Raw genomic sequence first — 25,297 nt, forward strand, 5'->3', positions numbered from 1 at the left:
CTTCAGAACTAAAAGTCGTAGAGGCATGGGGTCAAGTGCAATGTGACTCTTGACCTTTGACCTTGAAAATTTATTCAAGGTCAAAGTTCAAGGTCATTTCAAATTTTTAAAAATTTTCATTTTTTTCTACATCTTTTTATGTTTTAAGCCATTTTTCGTTTTTTATTATTGTATCTAAGGAGTTAGATATAAAACAAAAAACAAATTCAGAGAAGGTGGAAAGACCTCTTATTGTTCTGTGAACAATAAGTCTCCTAGTTTTTTAATTATTTTTCCGCCATGTGATTTTGAGTTTCAAGATTTATCGAAAAGATTTTAAGTTCATAAGAATGTACTCCATAAAAGATTTTACCAGTTCACCCTGCGTATATTAACTATGACCCCTTTCGGAGTTATTACCCCTTTCGCAAAAAAGCTTGTTATCGCTTCTCCTCGGAAACCGTAAACCGTAGAGAAATGAAACCTTCACTAATGTCTTCGACTAATTTAGTAGACACTTCATTGATTCATTGGGAAAGTATTCATTGACCCCTTCAATGAGTTATTGCCCCTGGAAGTTTTTGAATTTTTCAAATTAAAAATTTTCAAAACGAGAAAACGTAGAGACATGGGACCAACTGCATAAGATTTATTGACCTTTGGTCTTGAAATTTATGGAAAGGTCAAGGTCATTCCAAAACTGTGAAATTAAGCCCTTTTTATATCTCTTTTGTCTTTTAACATACATTTAATGTCTATGCAACATTAATATGTGCTCTGAAAAATGTTTCAAAGATTTCATTCTTGTCCCCTAAGATTAACTTCTTTAAAAGTTATTGCCCCTTGAGCAAAAAACCTTGTTATCGCTACTCCTGTGAATCCGTAGACCGTAGAGACATCAAACCTTCACTACTGTCTTCAGGGTCTTTAGGCTAAAGTTCACTGTATAAGTGCAAAAGGATTCAATGACCCCTTATATGAGTTATTGCCCTTTAAGGATTTAGATGTGTAATAGGCCACTTCCGGTTAAAATGCCGAGGTGTTAGACATCGGCAGTTCTCGGAACATCTATCTTCGTAAACAAAAATGGCGCGTCGTCAAGACTGCCTAGGACGCTATCATAAAACATACACCAAAGGAACAGATTATAACTAATCAAAGGAAAGAATTGATATTATATCAAATAGAAAACACCTTACTAACACTTGGTTTGGCAAAATATGCAGTCAAAACGATGTTATCTTCAAATACACATTACAAGGGTTTTTCCAACTTCTAAAAATAGCACCGATTTCGAAATAACAAACACAGTAACTTTTCATTGTAATTTTGTGATTCTCTTAATATCAGCAAACAGTTTGAGAGAATAATGTATGTTACAATATCAATAGCATGGCATGTATTGTGGAATCTGCAATAAAGCGACAAATGTTGCGTACATACTAGTATAATCCCTACTGTATAATGTACAGTGTAATATGCTGGAAATGTGCAAACCTGTGGCCGTGCTAAATGATTCTCAGGATTTGTGAAATATCAATGATTTCTTTAAAAATAATTGACAAAACAGACTTAAAATATCTAGATACTCATGCAACATACATTAATGACACGTTCAATTATCCATGTTATCATACACGTATGTACGTGAAATATCCGAGATGATCAAAATACTAGTAGATCGATCAGTAAAAAAAATAAAATGTAATTATATGTTAAGAACTTTAGCAAAACAAAAAAAATAATATGAGTTATGAAAACAAAAAAGGTCTAAGGTCAGCGTGAATTTTATCTGTGTGGGGTTTTTATTTATTTATTTTTTGCATGTAGCCGCTTCGGAAAGGGGGGGGGGTTAACATATTCATACATATTTTATTAATTTATAATATGTTGGAGGCACAATATAATTTTTAAAACCCTTTGATCAGTGTTTCGCGATCGGTCAGATATATTTTAGTCTTCATTGTACAGTAAATATAAACTATGAAGAACTTTATACACATGGGAACTGCAAAAATGTAGGTTATTTTGTAAACCCTAACTAGGTCAAGGTCATTGTGAGAGGAGGTCAATTTTCTGAGCAAATGAATCTAATGTGAAATGAGTTGAGTATGACCATCATCTTTTTATTATATATGCTCAAGCTCATTAGTTCGTTCATTACAACCCACCATACCATGAAGAAAAATAAAGGCTTACATTTTTAGGGGGTACATCACTCTGATGTAGAATATAGATAAATATTGTGGATAGAATAATTCTTTTTTGTGATTATATTATCACAAATACATGTCACACAAAATTTACTATGTTTTCTTATTGATCATCCCTACCATATTTTTCTGTGGCAGAATAATATAAACGATTTATAATAAATTTGCTAAAATTGTCACTGAAAGCAGACAAGTTCTCTCGATGACAAGTATTCATATATCATATCTGATGACTTTGAACTAAAAAAAATTGAATGTATACAATCCTAGGGCTTATTTTTACAGTTAAATACATGAAACATTAAACTGTCCTCTGGCTGACTAGAAAAATTACACCTCTACTCTTTGTCCATGAAAGATGCACCACTGGCGAGAGGTTACAGTTACATAAAGAGCACATAAGAAATATGTATGGACAAAATTGCATGAAACTAAGGGAAATATTGCCTAAAGTGTTGTTCATTATAACTATGCTTAATTAAATCATATTCAAGGTCATGGCTATTACACCCTTAATACCTTAACTTCTTTGTACTTACTATTAAACCTTATAACTTGAAAACTATAAGTGGTAAAAGCATGGGGTCAATTGCATTGTGACCCTTGACCTTTGACCTTGAATATTTTGTCAAGGTCAAAGTTCAAGGTCTTTCATTCTTTTAAATTTACATTTTTTCTATGCTTTTAGAGAGTTTTGATTTCTTTTTCAAGGAATTTTTTTTAGGAGTCAGAAATAAAACAAATTTGAAATTCATATAGGTGGAAAGACCTCTTATTGTTCTGTGAACAATAAGTCTCCTAGTTTTAGATAAGTACTTCACCGGTGAAAATATGTATTTGTACTTTCTTAAACAAATTGCCCACAAAACCACTACCAAGTGACTTTAAAAATTTTGTTCATTGTCTAACATGTCTAAAGCTGGGATTTTTTAAACAATTCATTTAAATTTATTTAGTTGAAATATTTTTCTCCTTTTAAATTCTTATCATACTTTTACCATCATTAAAAATGGGCTTTATTTGTTTCAATTTTCATCCAACTTTTAAATTTTTTTTAATTTATTTTTTTTTATTTTTATTGTCTTTTGTTTTTTTTTTTATTAAATATAAATAAACAATGTCATTCATATGATGAGAATCAGCAACAGGATAACCATAATTACCTTAATGTCTAACTTACATGTATATTATAAAAGATATGTTTTTGTATATTCATGCTTTATATAAGGCTCAAAATTATAATTGTTTTATTAATTGTTTAAAATGTATATATATTAAAAAAAAAACATTATGTTAAATTTATGTTACATGTACATATCTTTCAATAACAAAATAATTAATTTTAAAAGGTACATTGTTTTACATAATATTCAAACAGATATGCATGTTCTTTTCAGGAAATATTCAAACAAATTAGCTGCAGAATTGTAGCTCATCAAAAAATTTATTGACCGTTCGATCAATATGATTTTTTTTCGGAGAGCTACAGTTCTGCAGCTACAAACAAATAATAAATTATGACTGTACTTATAATGAATATTCAGTAACCCCCGGTATTTACTTTACACATCACTGATGCAATGCAGAGGGCCGCCTCAGGGAGATCAGGTCAGAGGTGACGTCTTCCAGTAAAATGTGAAATTCGACAAAAACTTAACTAGGAGAAACTCAATGAAAAACATTGGCAAGAAAAAAAGTGAGCTACACGACAAATGCATTTTTTAACTTATTAGATATATAAAAACTGAATTAGTTATCCTTAAGTACCCCTCACTATAAGCGGAACACACCTTGTATTTATCTTCAAATTATATTTTGATTTGCTTCTTGTTACACAGTAATAAAGATGAACATTATTTTTATGATATAAACGGAAAAGTACAGTTACTGGACTTATATAAAACCACTAAATAGAACGTGTATCCTGCCAGAGTTATTGTGTCCCCTAACTCAGGCATCAGGGTCCTCTAAAACATTTTATAAAAATTCCCATAGTTAATTTTTTATACTATTTTCTTGAATTTTATACATGGGAAATTGTTTTTAAGATTTCAAATAATATTAAACTGCATTTTTAGAAAGGCAAACACAAATAACTTATTTTATATGTAAAAATGTTGCGCTTACACTATCACAACACAAAGTACATACGGGTAATTGTATGCAAAATAAATAAATAAAAAAATGAAATAATTTAGTACTCATCATGGTGTGTCATGTTGAACCTTTGTAATAGAAATTCATAAAAAATGGCTGACAGGGGAAAAGGAGCATGTTGACGCACTTGTCGGGAGTTCCGATCAAATGGCACATAGAGGGAAAGGTGATTACTGATTTCACATAAAATATGATACCAATAATTAAAAAAGTGTAAATTTTATTTGTTATGACGTATTTTGTAACTTAGAATTATTAAAATAGCTTTTGATTGTAGATTTTTTTTTCTGCATGCATAAATTACGTCACATTCGCACTCATTTACAAACTGCGCGGAGTTTCCAGAAAGGGATGGATTTAGGGTACTGGCGGATTATGGGGATTTGGCGATACTCAGTAATACAAATACAGAAATACTAACAAAAGAATATTTGACATACAACTATGAATGTATAAAACAGAGAATAATGTGTCCCATATTTTTAAAATCAAAGCTCGGGGGCCATAAAACTTTGATGAGCCCACTCTTGATCTCAATCTCACTTTTTCACTATTACAGGTTAGTAATTCCAAAGTAAAAAGTGAAATTAGGATCAAAAGTGAGATTATCAAATTTTGTTATACCTTTAAAATTTTGTTCCTATACAAATCCTTACGGAAAAAAGTCTAACATTTAATGTTTTTTTCTGAGGGGGCATAAAATAAGCGATGTTGGACCGCTGAGTGAGATGTTGGACCGCTCGGAGAGATGTTGGACCGCTTACGTCACAGAATTTGCAGAGCTTAATCTCATTTTCATTCTTATGTGTTGAACAGTGACAAAGCTAATGTAATATTACGGAATATATATTGTACAAAATACATGTAAGTCAAAAAATATAAAATAAAATGAAAGGAATAACAAAACATTTATTGACAGAGTTCTCAGGCAACATGCGTTTTGTCGGATCCTCGAACCAAACTGTCTGCCTTCGGTTTAACGGCCTCAGGCAGACAGTTTGGTTCTTAATATAAGTCAGACAAAACGCATGTTGCCCTCGAACTCAGTCAATAAATGTATATTTTGGCCCAGGAGCTTGAATACAACATTTATCATTGATGCAATTAGCATTTAATACAAAAAAGATCCTCTCTTGTGTTTGATAATTTTTTGCCGTTTTTAAGAAGGCCTAAATAGACAATTTAAAGAAAAGTAATATTGCATTCTAAAATTTTACATCCCAAATAGTGGATTAGGGGATTCGTGATTTTACTTTAGTGATGGATTTCGTCCAGTAATCAAAATCTATACATGTATATAACTCTAAGGTTTTAAATATAAGTATCAAATACTTAAAATAAGTGTAACAAGAGGACAAAAACTTATATTATAATAATTAAAATTTATAAATATTACGGAAATGCCACAGACGATATTTGAAATTTAACATTCTGTTTTAATTCCTGTTAATTGAATTTTTAAAAAGGAATATTTCACCTTTTACTTAAATGAATGTGTTACGCGACTGAAGATGAAAACGTTTTTAAAATATAGGAAAATTATTTACAGGTTTCATAGACAGGTTAATACAGGAAAACAAATTTGTAATCTAAGGGACCAGGGAAATGGCAGGTAGAAGTTTTTTAATTCTCGGGAGTCCTCTTATAGTGCACGTTGATAATTATTTAAACTTTGAAAAATTGAATTCATGTCAATGATGTATTCAACTTAATTAAATAAACATCTTCAGAATGTTGAAAGAGACAGAAAGGCATATCTAAAAAAATATTGTTTGATATTTCCAATATTACAAGGCATAGGCCCCTATTTATAAATGTCTAGCTGGAAAACAAATCATTCCTTATTATCAATCGAAAGTTTTAACATAGACTTCCCAATTTCTTCAAAGTTTATTTTCAAATTTCTTATATATCATTATTCCTTTCCTTGTGAATTCTTTATTATCAGAAACCACAGAATAATATTTTTTATTACATGTATAAATAAATATGTGAACTAGATTAAAAGCTCTAAAATATATACACATGTATGTCTGTATTTAATTAACAGTATGGATTTTTTTTCATGGTCTAAATATTAATATTAATTAATCTCCAACATCTTTGTTATGACGTTTCTGCGTATATTTCATATGCGGTATGATCGTAAATTCTAGAGGAGTTCCGACAGAGTATTCGATGAAGTGGTCAATAGCATGCAGCGAAATAGATACGCCCCGCCGTTTTTCGCCTTTTTTCAACAGTGATAACACCAATCGGAATTATAAAATAAGGAACGATGTTATCACTCTCTACATATTTTTTTTTATTTCACGAATATCAAAAATAGAGGTGTGAAAAAAATCCGCTTTTGTGATAACTTACGATGAGGTTTGGAACTCAATAGAGACTATTATTGTGCCTCAGACCCCTCTATGTTGACCCCTATTTCGTTTAATTGCGTATTTCAATTCAAGCAGAACCCATCTTTCTGTTTTGTTTCAGTATATACTGTTCTGTTCTTTCCCTTGCATGAGATCGACGTCCAAATACCCTTGCCTGCGATCGACGTTTAATACACCATGATACACATACATGCAGGTCACGATCTCTGCCTTAGCCAGTTGTTTATAATTTACCCTCGATAAAATAGTTCGGAGCGTAGGGATACTTCATATGTTAAATTCACTCAGGAACTTGTATTTAGTATTTGTAAATCTTTAAAAACTCTACTTATTGCTTGGAAATCACATTAAATACTTTGTAGATCTTGTTTTGTGACCGAAATGCTGATTTCAATGCATGTATAATCAGAGAACTATATTTCTCGGGGAACTGATAAAAATTAACGTTTTAATATTTTTTATCAATCTTGCAAGTGATATTGTTTACATATTAGCAACCTATCTCTGATTTGATTCTTGCTCTCTGAGGTAGCATATTTCAACAATAAGAGTACTGAAGTGTCCCTAAGTGCGAAGATAAATAAAAAATTGCAAAAAGTAGTGATCACAGGGTTCCGCCATTAAGCTGTGGAGTAGCATACGAGGTAGACTTACGTCACCTCGAAAAATCACTTGTAGTATCTATGAGTAGGAATTTTTATAAAGGGTTAGTTTTAAATAATTCCGACGTGATTCTGTCGTGCACATTTTGATGTAAATATCATGTCATAATCAAGTGGAATCAATGCACACAACTGAAGAAGATAAGATGTGTTTGTGAAACTATGCGCCCGGCGGCAGCAAATTTCGAAAAAAAAGTTTATTTTAAGCAGGCACGTAGCAACATGGGGGGGGTATGCCTACCTACTTTTTTTTGCCAACACTACTTTTACAATTGGAAATATGTATTGAAAGGCTGTTTGGCCCCCCTCCCCACTTGCCACTTAAGTAAATTAAGGTAGGTCCGTACTTTATTTTTTGATTTTAATATCTTGAATAAGTCATAATCTAACTAAAACGCCCCAAAAAACATATCTTTGCAGATTTATTTTCATGCAACATGTCTCGGAGTATATACCTCTAAAACACAACAGCAAAAATTCAACATATAGAATATAGTGTTACATCATATTTTATTTAGCTATGTTATGTACAAAATCACATCCAATTATTGTTAAAACTTAGGAAAATCATAAATATTCATTTGTCAAGAAAATATTTGAAATTTCTATTTGAAAACACTAAATAATTGATTTTGATTCTGTCAAAATCTCTCAGAGAAAAAGCTTGAAATATCTTTATTTTAATTCTTTCTCAAAATATTATATGTTTATATACTATTTTTCCTTCACAATTATTTAGAATTATATCTTAGGTTAGCAAAAAAAACCATACTTTATTATGGTTGACCAGAAAACTTTTTACAAAATAGCCTTTTGAACACATATACCCCCATTTTTGGAATATCTATTTCTTTGGAATATCTATTTTTTCAATCGTTCTTCGCAATACGTATTAAAAAGTAAATTTAAAAAGATGATATAGGCTAAAAATAACAGATAAATAGATCTCAAGTTAGTTTTTTTGAATAAAGTGAAAAGCTTTAGGTCCATAAAGGCAATTTAGAATTCTCTGTCTGTGCATGCCAAGAAAACCTTAGCAGTCTGTCCGGCGAGCGAGCTCAATAAAAGCCGAATTAACGTTAATCTGTGAAACTCCCCAGAGAGATGTTGGCGAGGCAATTAATGTCAGCAGTTTTGAGGGAGGGATCTTAAGTTTTACTGGGTTTAAAACATAGGTACAAAACTAATTATTTGGAAGCCTTTGTACCCCTTCTTTTTTTTTCTTTTTTTTTAGGGGGGGAGGTTCATATTTATCAAATACTGTAAGAAAAAAAGTAAGTTAAAGAATAACAAAATTATTAATTATAGTAAACTAATTTGTCAGTAGAAATAAGCTGTCTTTCAATTTTTTACGTAATTCCATATAGTTTTTTTTCCTGAGCATAGATTAACGTCGGGTACGATGAACATGGTAGTTTTGGAAGTAGCGCGCGTCGAATTATGGGAAAAAGAATACCAGATTCCCGGAAGTTGACATCATTTCCTGGTTAAACAAGAAGGGAGAGGAGTACTAAATGGGTAGAGGTATCACACCGGTAATAACCAATCAAAATGAACTTAGTCAAATGTAGGTTCATACATTTAAAATTGATTTTCCTTTCTTTTGAGACGTTTTTCTATTCTCTTCCAAGCCATTTTTACAACTTTGGTACCTGTGCCTATTAAATTTTATGTACTTTTTGAACAGATAAAGGTTTTCGACAGGAACTATTTTTTCCCCGGGAATAGGAGGCTACTTCCTGCGGTACACTCGGAATGTTTATAGACACATTGAAAACACGTGGATTTGAGGGTAGCCCTGTTTACAGATAGAAAAAGTCAGAAAATGCCATGTAGGTACCGTTTTGTGTGTGAGAGTGTGTCAGCAAGTGTGACAGGTAATGTTTAACACCTCCTGCTAGATATTTTTTTCAAGTAAACAACTACCAATTTTTTTAAAGACTTTTTATTCTATATGGAAATTTACAGTCAAAACAATTACCCATGTGACGCAACCTGATTGGCTATGTTAATATTTTCATTTTAATGTAAAAATATCACTGATAGAAATAAATGGTGGAATATATCAAGTTTATTTTCTTTAACTAAGAAAGCTGGAAACCTATGACCCCCCCCCCCCCCCCCCCCCCCTAAAATCGAAATCTGCTGCCGTAAATTGTCTTGCTAGCGTTTGGGGAATTTGGGTGATTTGCATCAATTACACTTTTATTGACTTCCACAGTGCGTAAACCGGACGAGATTTCTTGGCATGTATGTACTAAAAACATGTAGATCCTATGAACAGAGTGCAAAGTGGTTATTCCTATAAATAAAGTACATTAAATGCTTTGTGTGCACAATTACATAATAATAAACAAATATATACTTGCTAAATTATTTTTAATCATCCAAAAAGATTTTTTTTTCAATAGATAAGGATAATCAAAATTTTATATTGGTGTGTAAAATTAACACCGGATCCGTAAAAGTGTGGACCTGCCTTAATACGAAGGGGAAACAGTAGTGTAAGGTTAAAAAAATGGATATTGAAAGGAATTGGTAGTTAACCCCCCCCCCTCCCCCCACGAAATAGGATTTTCAAGTTTGCGTAAAACATTTTTTAAGGTAGTGGTGTTTTTTTAAGCTTGTCAATTTTTTTCAGGTAAGAAAAAAAAATTCTTTGCCGCCCCCCCCCCCCCACTTTCAAAATCGATGCTACGTGCCTGTTAAAGGTACTTGGACACAGATTTGAAGTTGATATTTTTTTTTTTACAATATTACGACTTATATATTTTCATAGCATTTCACACAAAAATTAATTAAAAATCTTATTTCGTTTAAAAGTTATTAAAATTTTAATTTTTTTGGCGCGTTTGATTGACACATCTTTGCACTTTCACAAATTTTAACTTTATTCTTAATCCTTAGGAAAATTGACATTCTTGTTGTTTGTTAATAAAAAATATTAATACTATAATCCAGAAAATTCAGAGTAGACATGTTCGAAAGCAAAACAAACACACAATATATTGTCAGTCCGTGTAGATGTTGTGAGCAGACTTTGGCGTTTAAACGCACCCGGTGAACCAAAACACCAAACAATAACAAAGCTTTCCCGCTGTTTACAAAAACTGTGTACATAACACGAGTGTGCTCGATATGCTAAACTCTGTACGCAACGGAATGACAATACTTGTGAAGGAGTTTTGCTTTATAACATTTTTACCCTAAATAAAATTATTTTCCTGATATAAGTTTCAATGTTTCTCATTAATACACACCAAGATTGCCACTTTTCCTAAGGATTAAGAATACAGTTAAAAATTGTGAAAGTGAAAGGATGTGTCAATCAAACCCGCCAAAAAATTTAAAGTTTTAATAACTTTTAAATGAAATAAAATTTTTAATTAATTTTTGTGTGAAATGCTATTAAAATATATAATTCGTGATATTATAAAGAAATATACAGAAAATATTAACTTCGAATCTGTGTCCAAGTACCTTTAAAGCGGCACAGTGAGTCAAAATCATATCTTTATTTTAAGATTCTGCAGCATACAGAGAAAGACTTACGAAAATTATGAGTATATAGCGAAGATATGACAATTAAACTGCAAGAATTGACTCCACAATATAAGTGCCGGAAAAACAAAGGTTATATCTAACGTTTCGTTGTTTCTAATATGTCAAGGTCACGCTACTCTTATTATTAGCTCAAACTTGTAAACAAAATTCAACTGGAGCATGCAAAGGTGAGAAATATGTTCTAACAACTTTTAAAAAGATTACATCAAATTTTTTGGTCTAATTATATTCATTCGTGGATACCTGAGACCATGGTAACTATGGAAACTTATTCAACACTCTTCTGCGCACGCGTATAATAGGAAGGAAGAAGTACCAGGGTATTTTGCAATATTTTCGTTCTGGGGCCGGCAGACAGAAATTATTTTTACTTTTATTTTTTCCCATAAAAATTTAATTTTTAGGTTCTGAAACCTAATACTTTAAGGAATTGAACAAAATTTACAGAGGTCATGCGAAAATTCTACATTTGTCTATTTTCCCCTTTGTGCGTCACTGTGCCACTTTAAGCATATAGGTCACAGTCAAAATCACAAGATCATTGACCTTGCCTGGTGTCATTTGAAATAAATTGATTAGCGGAGTATGCATACCAAATATGAAGTCCCTGCATGTACCTCTCATGGTTCAAAGTTATGGCGAAGGTACGGAAAAGCTATTACAGGTTACAGTAAAGGTCACAAGGTCCTTGACCTTGACATTTGAAAGAACTCTTAAATAATGGGGTATACATGCTTAATATGAAGTCCCTACCTCTCATGGTTCAAAAGATATGGCGTAGGTTAAAGTTTGCGGAAAAAATACTAACCCCTCTCCCCTCCAGATATGACAGTGTGTTTTACTTTATGAAAAAATCCGGAGTCCAGAGTTATCATTTTTTAAAAGTTAAATTGAAGTTGTTGTTTTTTTACTTTCTTTTTATATCAATTTAGAAGAAAAACACAGCCTCTCCCCCAGCCCCAAGCCCCTCCCCCGTTCCGACGCCGATGAAGTTTATTCATAAAATAAAAGAATCATCATCGTTGAACTTCATTTTGATTTGTTTAATCATGTTAATTATTTTCTATAATGAAAGACGCGTTAAATTATCATGTTTTTTTTTATTAGAAAAGATCACTTCATTATAAATAGGGATCTGACCTATAGGACCTACAGGACCGGGTTTGGTTTTTTTTTTCTACAAAAAGCTTTTCGATTTCCGTTCCGATTAAAATGACATTAGGCCGAATACATTTAACAATTTGTTTTTTTTTCCTAAATCTTTATTTTTGTGAGTAGAAGTTGAAGAAACCTTTTCATTGATTTTCTGAGTTTGTTATTCCCAAATGTAATAATTGATATTTGTCTTTACTTTTCAATGTCTACTGTCTCTGAAATTCTATTCTTTATGTCTATAGGTTTTTTTTTATCCGTGGATATAATTAACATGCCAAGAAATCTCGTCCGATTTCGACAGCGATGGAGTCAATAAAAGTGTAATTAATGCAAATCACCCATATTCCCAAAATTTACAATTTACGACAGCAGACTTCTGGGGGTGGATCCTAGGTTTTAAGCTTTCTTAGTTAAAGAAAAAATAAACTTCTACTCCAGGAAGTAGTACAAATACCCTAAAAAGTTACTGTCAAATATCTTTATTTACAAAATAAGTTTATTTTAAAACAAATATTGGACTGAAAAATGTAAGAAAAAAAAAAAACAATCAAAAGAAAATATTCACTTTAAAATGAAAATAATACACATAGCCAATCGGGTAACGTCAACCCATTCAGTAGCTATGACGTCACAGCCTACTCCACTGCATTATGAAGGTCATGCATGATCAAAAGGACAAAGTGTTGGTACCCAATGGAAGCTAGTTCTTGTTTCAAGGAATACACCTATGAAATATAAAAACTCTAGTACTAGTTGTTCAAAAGTTATTACCAAGGTTCAAGTATTTAAAAAGTGGGTCAAACTCTTATGTGAAGGTCAAAATTATTTATCCCAGGTGAAAAAAGTCTTGTCATATGAAAGCCCTAGCTAAAACTGTGCAAAAGTTATGGCCATGGTTAAAGTGTGGTATTTTTGTAAAAGTCAAATCCCCAACGTCAAGAGGTCAAATTTTGTGGTATCCAAAGAAAGGTCTTGTCACAAGGATAGACCTTTGAAATATGAATGTCATAGCTCCATCCACTCAATAGTTATAGTGTATGTAAAAGTTGACAGACAGACAGGACAAAAACAATATACCCTGGGGATCTTTCGATCCTGTGGCATAAAGTGTGAATGAAGGCAAAGCATTCCCTGAAATTCCACAGGAAAATGGTGGTGCCACCATACAAATGTTACAGGTCTAATTAAGAATCAAGACGCTGTCAGGGTTCACTGTTTATTAGATGAAATCAATGTGGAATCAGCCTTAGGTAGTGTAGAATCAAGTTTAAAATTGTAAACATAAATATAATTTTACATGTAAATCTGAAAAGCAAATAATTACAAGCATAAACAAACATACATCACATGAAATATAATAGTATATGACAAAATGTTCAATATTATGCTTTCCCTCATTATGAAATATAAAGTACATGTGGAACAAAAAAAGCAATAATCTTAATTTCAACATGAACAGATTCATAGGGCTTTACAGATAAAACATAAAAATAGAAGTAAAAAATAGATTCTGGTGATAAAGCTTGGTAGATCAAAAATATTTGTCAAACATACTTTACAGCCAGTAGCTTCATTAACCAATTCAAAGTAATAAAAATATCTAAAATAACAAATACATGTTCTTACCAAAGACAATGTGTCTGGAGGCTTGTAAATAGACAGTATGCAGAATTGACAAAAAATGGGAAACCAGCACCTGCTGCTATGAAAATAATATAAAACAGTTCAAGGTGCTGCATACACACTTAAATATAGTTTTTAACATTCAGATTACTTAAAACCAATAAAACCTTTAATTGAACAAAATTATTAACTCATTTAAATCTTTAACTTTAGATAAACTTTATATTTACTTTAAATGTCATAGTCAAAAGTATAGAGAATTAATTAACAAAATTAGTAAAATTAGTAGGAGAAATCTAACCTGCTGCTATCAGGACCAAGGTCTCAGTTGAAAGTGAAAAGCATGAACTGCATGAAATCTACCACCTGACAAACCTGTAGAGCTATACTCAAATGACCTAACTGACCTAGCCAATAGCAGGAAAGGGCAAGGCCTCAATTACCATAATAATGCATCACATGACACTACCAAACTGGACAAAACACTACACACAACTCAAATCATAACACAAGCACATGGCCAGGTAAACATTGAAATCACATTAAATTAAATAACTAAACACATTTAATATCTTAACAAATTTTATTAAATGTGACCTTACTACACAAATGAAAATTCTAAAGAGAGACATTAAATAATACACAATCGATCAATCAAAGTTATCAATATTTCTTCTTATTTCAATGAAAATCTACTTTCTTCCAGCCATGTATTTTTAACATTAATGAAATCCATACAACACAGGTGAACAGTTACATCCTGGACTGTCTAAGAAATGGAAGCGTCAGTGTCCGCCTCATATTCGCTACAGTTGCACTGGGAATGGGTGCAGATCTCAAGCATGTGAGAAGAATTGTTCATATTGGAGCACCCTCAACGCTAGAGAGTAAGGAAGTAAACAATTCAAAGATTTTTTTCGGGGGGGAAGAGGGGATCTGAGATCAATAATACACATGTGTTATGAAAGGGAACTACATGTATTAAGTTCACATCTATGTTCTTCACATAGTTTTCCCTGTGTCACATAAGTGAAAGACAAGAGACCAGATTTTCACGCACTTCATATTGAACATCAATCTGACAAGTATGACCAGCAAGACAAACGAACAAAAATTAATCAGGATGAATAAAAAGACCCAGCTGAGGCGTTGATCTTTCATAATGCTACTGACGCTGCAGGGCAAAACATGACAAAAGCGATGAAAGAATTTTTGGTGTCCAAAGTGTGCAGAAAAAAGTTCATTGCAGATTATTTCGGGGCAAAACATACTGGTGGCCATCAGTGTTGTGACATATGTTCACAGGTCACCAGTAAAGTTTTGCCAGTAACCTCCGATGAACAGCAACAGAGTTGTAAGGAACTTATAAGACAGTATGTAACCGCAGACAATTCTGGAGAATTGGAGTTCTGCTTGAGTGAAAAAATTGACAGTATAGCAGACATAATGGAATGTCTTAGTGATGCTGACTTAGTGATGAAATACTTTGATCTACAACCTGAAGTAGCATATTCCATAATGACCATTGTTCAGCATTGTCTGCATAATTCTAACTGAAAACATTGTACCATAAGGAAAAAAAAATAATCAATAGTTTCTCAATTTTCTATTTTTTCAAGTTGAAAAAGTTATTCCCCTTTTCAAAGATGCTAAGATAGACGTTTTTGTTAGAAAAACATTATATTTCTTCTTTATTTCAATATATTTTATTGGCACTCATATCGATGAATTTTTACATTAACACTGACTAAGGCTACTATGGACTGTATATACCCGCCATGTTCATCTTAAAACAAATTTGGTTGAAAGTTGCTGAGTGGTTTTAGAGAAGAAGCTGGAAATTTTTAAAAGTTAACGCACAATGACGGATGAAAACGGATAGCAATAGATCACCTGTCTGCTGTATTTTATTTTGAATTTAATATTTTAGCCTGAGAAACTATTGATTTATTTTTATTTGCCTAAACTACTATATTGATGAAATTTCTCAATACATGTAAATACTTTAATCAAATTTCATATTCATTCAGTAAAGAATTTATCTTTCATAAACTAATATGAGTGTAAAGATGATATGATTGACTACATGGCACTGAAGATCATTGGCCTATATCCTGAGATAATCTCCCATTACCAAAGTACTACTGCCCTGACTTAAAGTGACTTTATGTCACAGCGACATCAGTCAACCTACACCTTTACAGATTCACTCAACATTTGATATGTATACATTTTATACATAAATTTCTGACCAAATATGAATTCAGATGTTATGAATTTGCTGAATAATTAAAACTACTTGTATCTTACTTAAATAAGCAATTTATTGTATTGATATGATTGATTACACGGCACTGAAGATCATGCCTATATCCTATAATCTCCCATTACCAAAGTACTACTGCCTTGACTTAAAGTGACTTTATGTCACCGCGACATCAGTCAACCTACACCTTTCTTCTAATCCAAATAAAAAAAATTCAACAATTTAGGTTTGTATGTATATAGATAAAAAAGATCGGATATCCATCTATACATATCTGAAAAAATACTGTAGTGATATGTTACAAGTACACAATAAGTTCAGTGGCATGAACACAAAGTAGGAGAAAGAGACGGCTACAGTGATTCCAGACAACTGAGATTCAAATTTGGCCATTTAAATGAAAAAAAAAAACTTTTGCAAATATGACATTGGACTACAGTGTTCAGTTAGAGACTGACATGTCTCCCACCGTTCACAATTATTCAAGGTATAAAAAATGAAAAGGTAATCGACACTAATTTTAAGGGGAATAATTCTATAAGGAATGACAAAACTCTAACAGAGCAAGTAGCCATTTTACGCATCCTCAAAATCTAGCACATATTTGTGATGGTCTATCCAGGCCTCAATACGATTCCTGTCCAGCTTAACATTAAATGGTGCAAGCGCCTTTTCAAATTGTTCAAAAGATCCATTACAGTTGAAAAAAATATTCCAGTTTTCAAAGACAAGATTTTATTTAAAAAATCGTCTTTCAATATATTTGATTGGTTTAACATAAGGCTACTATGGACTGTATATACCCGCCATGTTCATCTTAAAACAAATTTGGTTGAAAGTGGCTGAGTGGTTGCAGAGAAGAAGCTGGAAATTTTTAAAAGTTTACGCACAATGACGGAGTGTCAAAGGGCCTGACCTCTCGAAGATCTTCTATAATATCTATCTCATCATCAGCAGCAGATCTGACCTTGTGTTTTGAGTACCTAACAAGAACATTGGCCTCTTTATCAAAATTATTTGAAATAATGTCCATGCCACGTAGCGCTTGCGTTTTCTTTAATGGAGATTCTTGTTTGCAATTAGGGGAGGGATTCTTTAGCAATTGCTTGATTTTCTTAACAACATGTTCCATCTGAAGATCTGCTGGAATATTGGAATCAATTTTGCCCTGAGTATTGACAAATAAGCCATAAAGAACCTCATGTGCTGTGCGCAAGCTAAGAGTGGACTGCTGATGTTCAAGAAATCTAAGAATTTCAAGTGCATACTTACTTTGGTTGTTGGCCGTTTTAAAGGCAACCATCATGTATTTTAAGGTAACCAACAATCTATCTCTATCAGGTGTTTTGCACACATCTAGGAACTGCATAAAAAGCAGTCCAAGTTCTAGAACTAAGTGACCATAATGTTTTACCCTATCATGTTGTTCATCATCTTGAACAAACACAGTTCTTGTCTGTACAGATGTGATCACAATATTTGTCCCCCCTGGAAGAGTAACATTTAGAGGAACAGCTCTGCGTTCTTCAATTTCACGCATTTGTGAAAGGGAAGCATCTGATTTTTGTGCAAAAACATACTGGTTCAAAAATTCATCCAAAGTTTTCTCTACCCAATTTTTTCTCTCTGCCTTAGATAAATCTGGGGGAAAAATATGTTTTGTGGGATTGTCCAACTTTGTATTCATGCCAAAGAAGGAGCACAGAGCTTCCACTACATAAGCTTTGAGAAAGGACAAAAAGAAGTCCTTATCCTGGTCGTAATTGTTTTTACATCTTCTTTGACATTTTCCCTTTGTCTCAACACTCGCTCATGCACCTTCAATAGTACCTTTGTCACTGCCACATTTGTTGTACAGTTGGGCAAAAATCAATTTTAAAAAGTTCATGGCAGTATGCCATAACTCAAAGGTAATAGGAGAAAGGTGATCAAATCTTTCTTTGGCAGAAAAACAACCTGATTTGAGACTTTTGGCCCCAGAGAACCTTTCGCGAGTGAGCTGATCCCCACCAATATGAATTGGTCTGGCATGATCAAGATCAATGCCTGCTTGTCTGAAGATGTTCTTTTAAGTATCCTCGTATTCACTAAGAAATTTTACGCAGTCTGCATAATTTTGTTCATTCAGTGGCAGAACTTTGGTGGGCATAACAACATTTTTCTGTTTGTAATGATGAGAATACTGACCTAGTATATGTTTGGGCTGTCCCTCCTAGAGGAATGTTAAGTGGGGAAGGAAGGTCTTGGCTATTCTTGAAATGAGGACCTTGTAATCATCTTTCAATTTCCTTTCATCATTTGCTGTTGGTAGGAAATGGAAAACATCACTAATATACACTCTGATGAATGGTACGTAGTATCACAGTCTTATGAGGAGCTCGACTGTCCTGTCTGTTTTTTTTTTTTTTTTGTAATACATGTATTTTTTTTTTTTTAGCTCTGAGTGATTGACAGTTTCACCTGTGTTAATCAATATTCAGATAGGTAATTTCTTTCTTATAATTATCGCATACCAAAATGTGCACCTTCTAATAGATTCATCCCAAAATGTATATGTTCTTATCACTTTGAAAAGATAAATATACTTGGCCGGGAATTTACTCTCTAATAACAGAGATGACTTTCCATATAAGTAATCCAAATTTTACTAATAGTTTACTTTTCTCAGTCTGACTAAAGCCATGCAGCCCCTACTATATCACTTCGTTTCTAACGATCAGTGATATAGTAGGGGCTGGCTTTAGTCAGACTGTTACTTTTCTGTAAATTCGATTGAATTACAAACCTGAAAGAAACATTAACTTCTATTTTCTTTGGCTTATACTTTTCAAATTGTTTTGTAGTATTTGACAAAAAAAAAAATCCAATTCAATTTTTAAACCTTACAAAATTGAATAAAGACCCTTTAAAAAAAACTCTAATGTTTCAAGTACCATGGTTTAAGAATTTGTTTTATTGGTACTATATACATTTTTCCTTTATAAAAATATTATTTCTCGTGGAATTCTGATGAGCAAACTAATATAATCCTGTGAGCTACTTATTTAGCCGATATATAGAATACTATAGAAAACTTAGCTATTGCATGTTTGTGTTCCCTCAATAAAAACGTAGTAGCTCTCCGAATAATATAGTTGGTAATTGACGGACCGGAGAGCTATGTACAGTGCTTACCCATTGAAAAAACTGACAAAGTGTATTTATTGCGCACGAAAAAGTGCGCTGTTTCTCGATTTATTTCTCAATGATTTTAAAACAGTTCCTCAGAATATTACTAACCGTGTGTTTCTAACGTATTCTTTGGTTGTTTCCACAATAAAACATTCCTTATCATTGTTGTTAATAGCGCTTCGTAACTAAAATTGATCGAGATCATCGAAAATTTCTTCTATTTACTAGTATTCTATCATGTTAGTTTGCAAGATAATTCGGTCGAATGAGCTTCGTCCAGATGTCAACAAGAAAACCTTATAACAGGGTAAGGATATTTTAAATTTAGGTGTTTTTTTTTCTTTCCCTTTTTTTTTCTTTGTTTTTTTTTTCTTTTTTTTCTTTTGCTATTGAGGTAAGAATTTGGAAAAATTAATCCAGAATCAAGCACAACTTTTTGTGGGCAATAAATATACAGTTTTTCTAAGGGTGGAACTGTAGCTCTCCGGTCTGTCAATATATATTTTTGCTTGTCAATGAATTTTGGTAGTTGATAGTGCCCCTTCTCCAGCATGCTAGAGGTTCACGGCGAGAAGGAGCGTAGGGACGTTAACCGAGGCTCTTACTTGTAGGAGTAATTGTGCCCCCTCCCCCAACTGAAAAATGTATGGCTGTGCCCCCCCCCCCCCCCACACACACACACACTGAATTAAATTGTAAAGTTGTGATTCAAAATTTACATCATATCATAGTTCAAATTAATATAATCTAAATTAGAATTATCTAAATTAACATAATCTAAGTCTATGTTGTACGGAAGCCCCAGTATTATAAGTGGAGTTTTATGAAGAGACTTACTTTTACATTCGACAGCTGACTTCTACATTTTGATGTATAGAGTTTGTATGTGTTTAAAATGTAAAAGTCAGTCGTCAACTGTAAAAGTAAGTCTCTTCATAAAACTCCTATAAGAAGTATTTGGATCAATCTATGAAAGAACAGAAGAGGCCTATAAAATAACTAAATATCGTATTTTGTTTGTTTGGAGAAGGGAGAATATTTCTCTAACTTTGAGGAACTTTTTAATACAATCCTCAAATATTTTTGCAGAAAAAGCAATAAGGAATATCAGCATTGCATTTTCTAATGGCAAATTAATCAATAAATATATTTTAAGTTAAAAAACGATAGGTTTCTGGGCATTCAGAAAAATTATCATGATTTTCATACTCATTTGGCATTTTTTCTTCTGTTTCCATCATGCTTTCTATAAAACATAGTGTGAAAGGCTTTTGCTATCATTGCAAAACACCACAAATCACATATTATTTCATATCATGCTAATAAACATTGGTATCTTAGGCTGGATTCAAGAAAATCTTATTTCTCTAAAAACTGCATTATTTTTTTATGTAAACTTTTATGATACTTTTTTAAGACGTCACAAAACATTAAATCTTATAAAGATGAACAAAATGAAAACTGTTGCGTGAAATGTATTTTTTTTTTCAAGCTTCATTTTGATGCATTTCAAATTCAATATCATGGGTAGTTTTTGGAGCTATCCTACCTGGCTGAGGATCGGATATTCCTTAAAAAAAGTCAATCTCTACCCAGAGTTATCGTTCGCTTCGCTACATGAAACGATAATTCTGGGTAGAGATTGTTAAAAAGTGTCAAAATAGCACCAATATGTTTCCGTACAAATGCAGAGACCAGCGCAGCGTCAGCGGCCGCCATTACTGCACATCAAGGTTTGTCTTCGGTTTAGAAGTAGAGCGAATTGTTAAATTCCATATCTGTATACTAGTATATTCAGTATAATTAATGTAAGTGAGTTATTTAATCTTATATTCACCTGTTCACCACTCAAACCTGGTGGATGTTGTGTGTGTGTGGGGGGGGGGGGGGGTTGGCTTTTCAGTTTTTGTGACCAGAAAAGATATAAAGGATTAATAAATCGGTTTTGTTGTTGTTTTAAAGATTTATTATTTTCTAAATTATGCTTGTAATAGCAGTTTTAGGGTCGGGAATACTCGGGATAGGGGCTCACAGCGGCAAAAAAAAAATAATAAATTATTTTAATTTCTTTATTCATTGATTCACCTAAGGACCTTAATATACTATTTTTTTTTTTGATTTGAACATATTTACAACCATGTTTAACACAAAAGACAAATAATAAAATACAAACATGCATACACGCAAGTGGCTGGATCAGTGAAGTCAACCATGTTATGCAGTGGTTTACTAGATTTATTATATTGTATGTATATTTTATACTATAGTTAGTATTTAGGTCCCTGAATCACCAAACATGTTGGCATACAACCATGTTACATACATAAAGACTAATAATAAAATACAACCATGCATATAAGTGGCCATCAGTGAAGTCAACCATGTCAACTATGCATTGGTTTACTAGATTTATTATATTGAAATTAGTACTTATGTATATTTTGGACACAAAATTGCATGCGTTAACCACTTGGCATATCGGCGTCATAGACATATCTGGTCACTCGATGTCTTCGCTAAGGTACATTTTGAAAATTGTCATTTTTTTGGGGCAGCAGCCTATATTAAAGCTGAAGGCAACTATTACCTTTGTAACCCCCCACCCCCTCTTTTAATTCGAACCCATATTGTGACCAAAAAATATAAATAAAATCAATGTAATATGAAAGATAAAAGGTATTTCGAAGGTAAATGGATCCAGTAAAAAATAACATAACGCTTGTGCTATATACATGTATATACCCTATATATAGTATATAAATTAATTAGGCCTCAAAATTACATGATTTTCCTTCAAGAATGATATGGTTGTGTGCAGAATTTATTTATCCATGTTATCTAAGACATTCAAAATATGAACATGGATGGCTGTTAACAGTAAATTGAAAACTTGACATTTTTCTTTGAAGATTGAGTCATGGACCCCCGTACCAGTGCCCAGGACGTGATGCGATGTGACCTGTGTGAGACCGCTGTGGTACAGATGCACTGTGATACATGTCTTGTCAACCTGTGTAAGGCCTGTGTGGGAGAACACTTTTCTGCTGATCTCTCAAAACCTCATAAAATTGTTCACTTTAAGGACAAAAAGTCTACTCTTATTCACCCCAGATGCACCTCTCATGATGAAGAAATGTGTGAGATGTTCTGTACCCATTGTGATGTTCCTATCTGTAGTATTTGTCTTGCCTCGGATCAACATCTCGGACATAAATTAGTTAGGGTCCTGGAAATCCGAGACAAGAAAAGGGACAAACTCATCAAAAAACAAACTGAACTGAAAGAAAAGATATATCCAAACTACCAGGACATTGCCTCTGATGTACAAAACAGAATGAGTCAGTTAGAAAAGGAATATGGAGATCTCTCAACAGCCATAACAAAACATGGAGAGGACTGGCACAGAGAAATTGACAAACTTGTCAAGAAACTTAAAGCTGAAGTTGATGAGATGAAAAACACACAGTTACAAACTCTACAGAAACATCTGGATGAAATAAACAAGACAATGTCTGACATCAAGGATGAAATCAATTCAGTTGATAGTGTTCTGGAATCTACAGACATTTCAAGCCTATTCAGTCTGCCTTCCACCCTAGATAGGTATACAAACCTTCCAAGAAAAATTACAGTTTCCATTCCTAAATTCATCCCAAAGAAATTGCAGGCAGACCAACTGTTTAGTTTGAAAACAATTTCGATAAAATCAGATGAATATGGCTACAGCATGAAGACAACACAGAAATCACCAGAAGCTGGATCCTCTCCTCCAGTCAAACAGCTGCTTGATGAACCAGAGATTGTCGCCACCATAGACACTGAGTATCACTTTGGACTTTACAATGTGGCCAGTGTAAGTGATGAAGAAATCTGGACAAGAGGAAATGACAACACCATGAAACTCTACAGCATCAATCAGGGATCACTACTCAAGTCAATCACAACCAAGTCAGGGAACACACCAAGGGACATAGCAGTGACAAAAAGTGGAGATCTAGTTTATACTGATGACACTGTGAACATTGTGAAGAATGAGAAGATAGAGGAGGTGATCAGACTACAGAACTGGAGACCTAAAGGTGTCTGTAGTACCTCCTCTGGTGACCTCCTGGTTACCATGATCAGTGATGATAAAAAACTAACAAAAGTTGTCCGTTACTCTTGCTCCACAGATGAACAAACCATTCAGTTTGATGATAAAAATAAACCTCTTTATTCATCTGATACTAGATATATAACTGAGAACAGGAACCTGGATATCTGTGTGTCTGACAGTGGAGCTAAAGCAGTAGTGGTGGTCAATCAGGCCGGGAAACTGAGATTCAGGTACACTTTGAATTGAACATATTTTACTGACAAAGTCAAAAGGATAAGACAAATGTTCTACAACTCAGATAGTCTTCTCCTTATACAGAATTATATAAAACTGTCTATCATAAAGTACAATTATTTTCAGTAACAAATCAATTAGTAGTGTCAAAGACTGTACAATTCTATATATACATGATATACAGTATACAAAATTATATTTCTTTTGAAATTCTACCAAATTCTTTTAAAAAAGTATGAATAAACTTAAAAAATTTCTACATATTGTGATCAAATTCAGGTACACTGGACATACTCCTGCTCCAAAGAACCAACCATTCAATCCACGAGGAATCACCACAGACAGTCAGAGTCACATCCTTACAGCTGATTATAACAATGAGTGTGTCCACATCATAGACCAGGATGGACAGTTCCTCCGTTACATAGACCATGTATTGTTTCCCTGGGGACTGTGTTTAGATACAAATGACCTCAAAGTTATGGACTGTGTATAGATACAAAGGACAATCTGTTTGTTGCTCAATATTTAAACAGACAAGTTAAGAAAATCAAATATCTGCAGTGACTAAACAGACCCTGGTTACTGTGTATAGATACAAATGATAATCTGTTACTCAAAGGAGTAATAGACAAGTAATGAAAATCAAGTACCGAGAAGTACTGCAAGTGATGTTATGTAGCAGTGTAATATTTACATAGGCCACAGAATATTTATTTCTGCAATAACAATACATGTTTGTTACATGATTTTAAACCATTATACATGTTGTATGTGTGAAAGATATGTGTGAAAGATAATTTTAGATAAATACTTCACCGGTGAAAATATGTATTTGTACTTTCTTTAACAAATTGCCCACAAAACCACTACCAAGTGACTTTAAAGATTTTTGTTCATTGTCTAACATGTCTAAAGCTGGGATTTTTTAAACAATTTGTTTTAAATTTATTTAGTTGAAATATTTTTCTCCTTTTAAATTCTTATCATACTTTTACCATCATTAATAAAAATGGGCTTTATTTGTTTCAATTTTCATCCAACTTTAAACTTTTTTTAAATTAATTTATTTTTATTTTATTGTCTTTTGTTTTGTTTTTTATTAAATATAAATAAACAATGTCATTCATTTGATGAAAATCAGCAACATGATAACCATAATTACCTTAATGTCTAACTTACATGTATAAGGTATGTCATTGTATATTTAATGCTTTATATAAGGCTCAAAATCATAATTGTTTTATTAATTGTTTAAAATGTAAAAAAAAAAAAAAAAAACATTATGTTAAATTTATGTTACATGTACATATATTTCAATAAACAAAATAATTAATTTTAAAAGGTACATTGTTTTACATAATATTCAAACAGATATGCATGTACTTTTCAGGAAATATTCAAACAAATTAGCTGCAGAATTGTAGCTCTCCAAAAAATTTATTGACCGGTCGATCAATATGATTTTTTTTCAGAGAGCTACAGTTCTGCAGCTACAAACAAATAATAAATTAATATACATGACTGTACTTATAATGAATATTCAGATTCAGTAACCCCCGGTATTTACTTTACACATCACTGATGCAATGCAGAGGGGTGCTTCAGGGAGATCAGGGCAGGCCTTGTGAACCGGGGAGGGGGGTCATATCGTAAACACAGGTAATAAAAAATCACTTGTAGTATCTATGAGTAGGAATTTTTATAAAGGGTTAGTTTTAAATAATTCCGACGTGATTCTGTCGTGCACATTTTGATGTAAATATCATGTCATAATCAAGAGGAATCTATGC

The 25,297-nt window shown here is 32.7% G+C and overlaps 1 protein-coding gene and 1 long non-coding RNA gene across 2 annotated transcripts; one reads left to right on the forward strand and one right to left on the reverse strand.

The window, feature by feature from the left end:
• Window positions 1-3,133: 3,133 nt before the first annotated feature.
• LOC134252587 (uncharacterized) lies at window positions 3,134-24,688 on the reverse strand. Its single transcript, XR_009988989.1, has 2 exons — window positions 24,556-24,688; window positions 3,134-3,232 (listed from the first exon to the last, which is right to left on the reverse strand). It is a non-coding gene; the product is annotated as an uncharacterized LOC134252587 (long non-coding RNA).
• LOC134252590 (tripartite motif-containing protein 55-like) lies at window positions 22,059-24,000 on the forward strand. Its single transcript, XM_062735089.1, has 2 exons — window positions 22,059-23,500; window positions 23,784-24,000. Exons 1-2 carry the CDS (start codon window positions 22,092-22,094, stop codon window positions 23,998-24,000), a joined length of 1,626 nt encoding a protein of 541 aa, XP_062591073.1. The 5' UTR covers window positions 22,059-22,091.
• Window positions 24,689-25,297: the final 609 nt, after the last annotated feature.

The sequence above is a fragment of the Saccostrea cucullata genome, unplaced genomic scaffold (assembly GCF_032062105.1).
Source record: "Saccostrea cucullata isolate Sc308-1 unplaced genomic scaffold, CSIRO_AGI_Scuc_v1 ctg4913, whole genome shotgun sequence".
Lineage (NCBI taxonomy): Eukaryota > Metazoa > Mollusca > Bivalvia > Ostreida > Ostreidae > Saccostrea > Saccostrea cuccullata.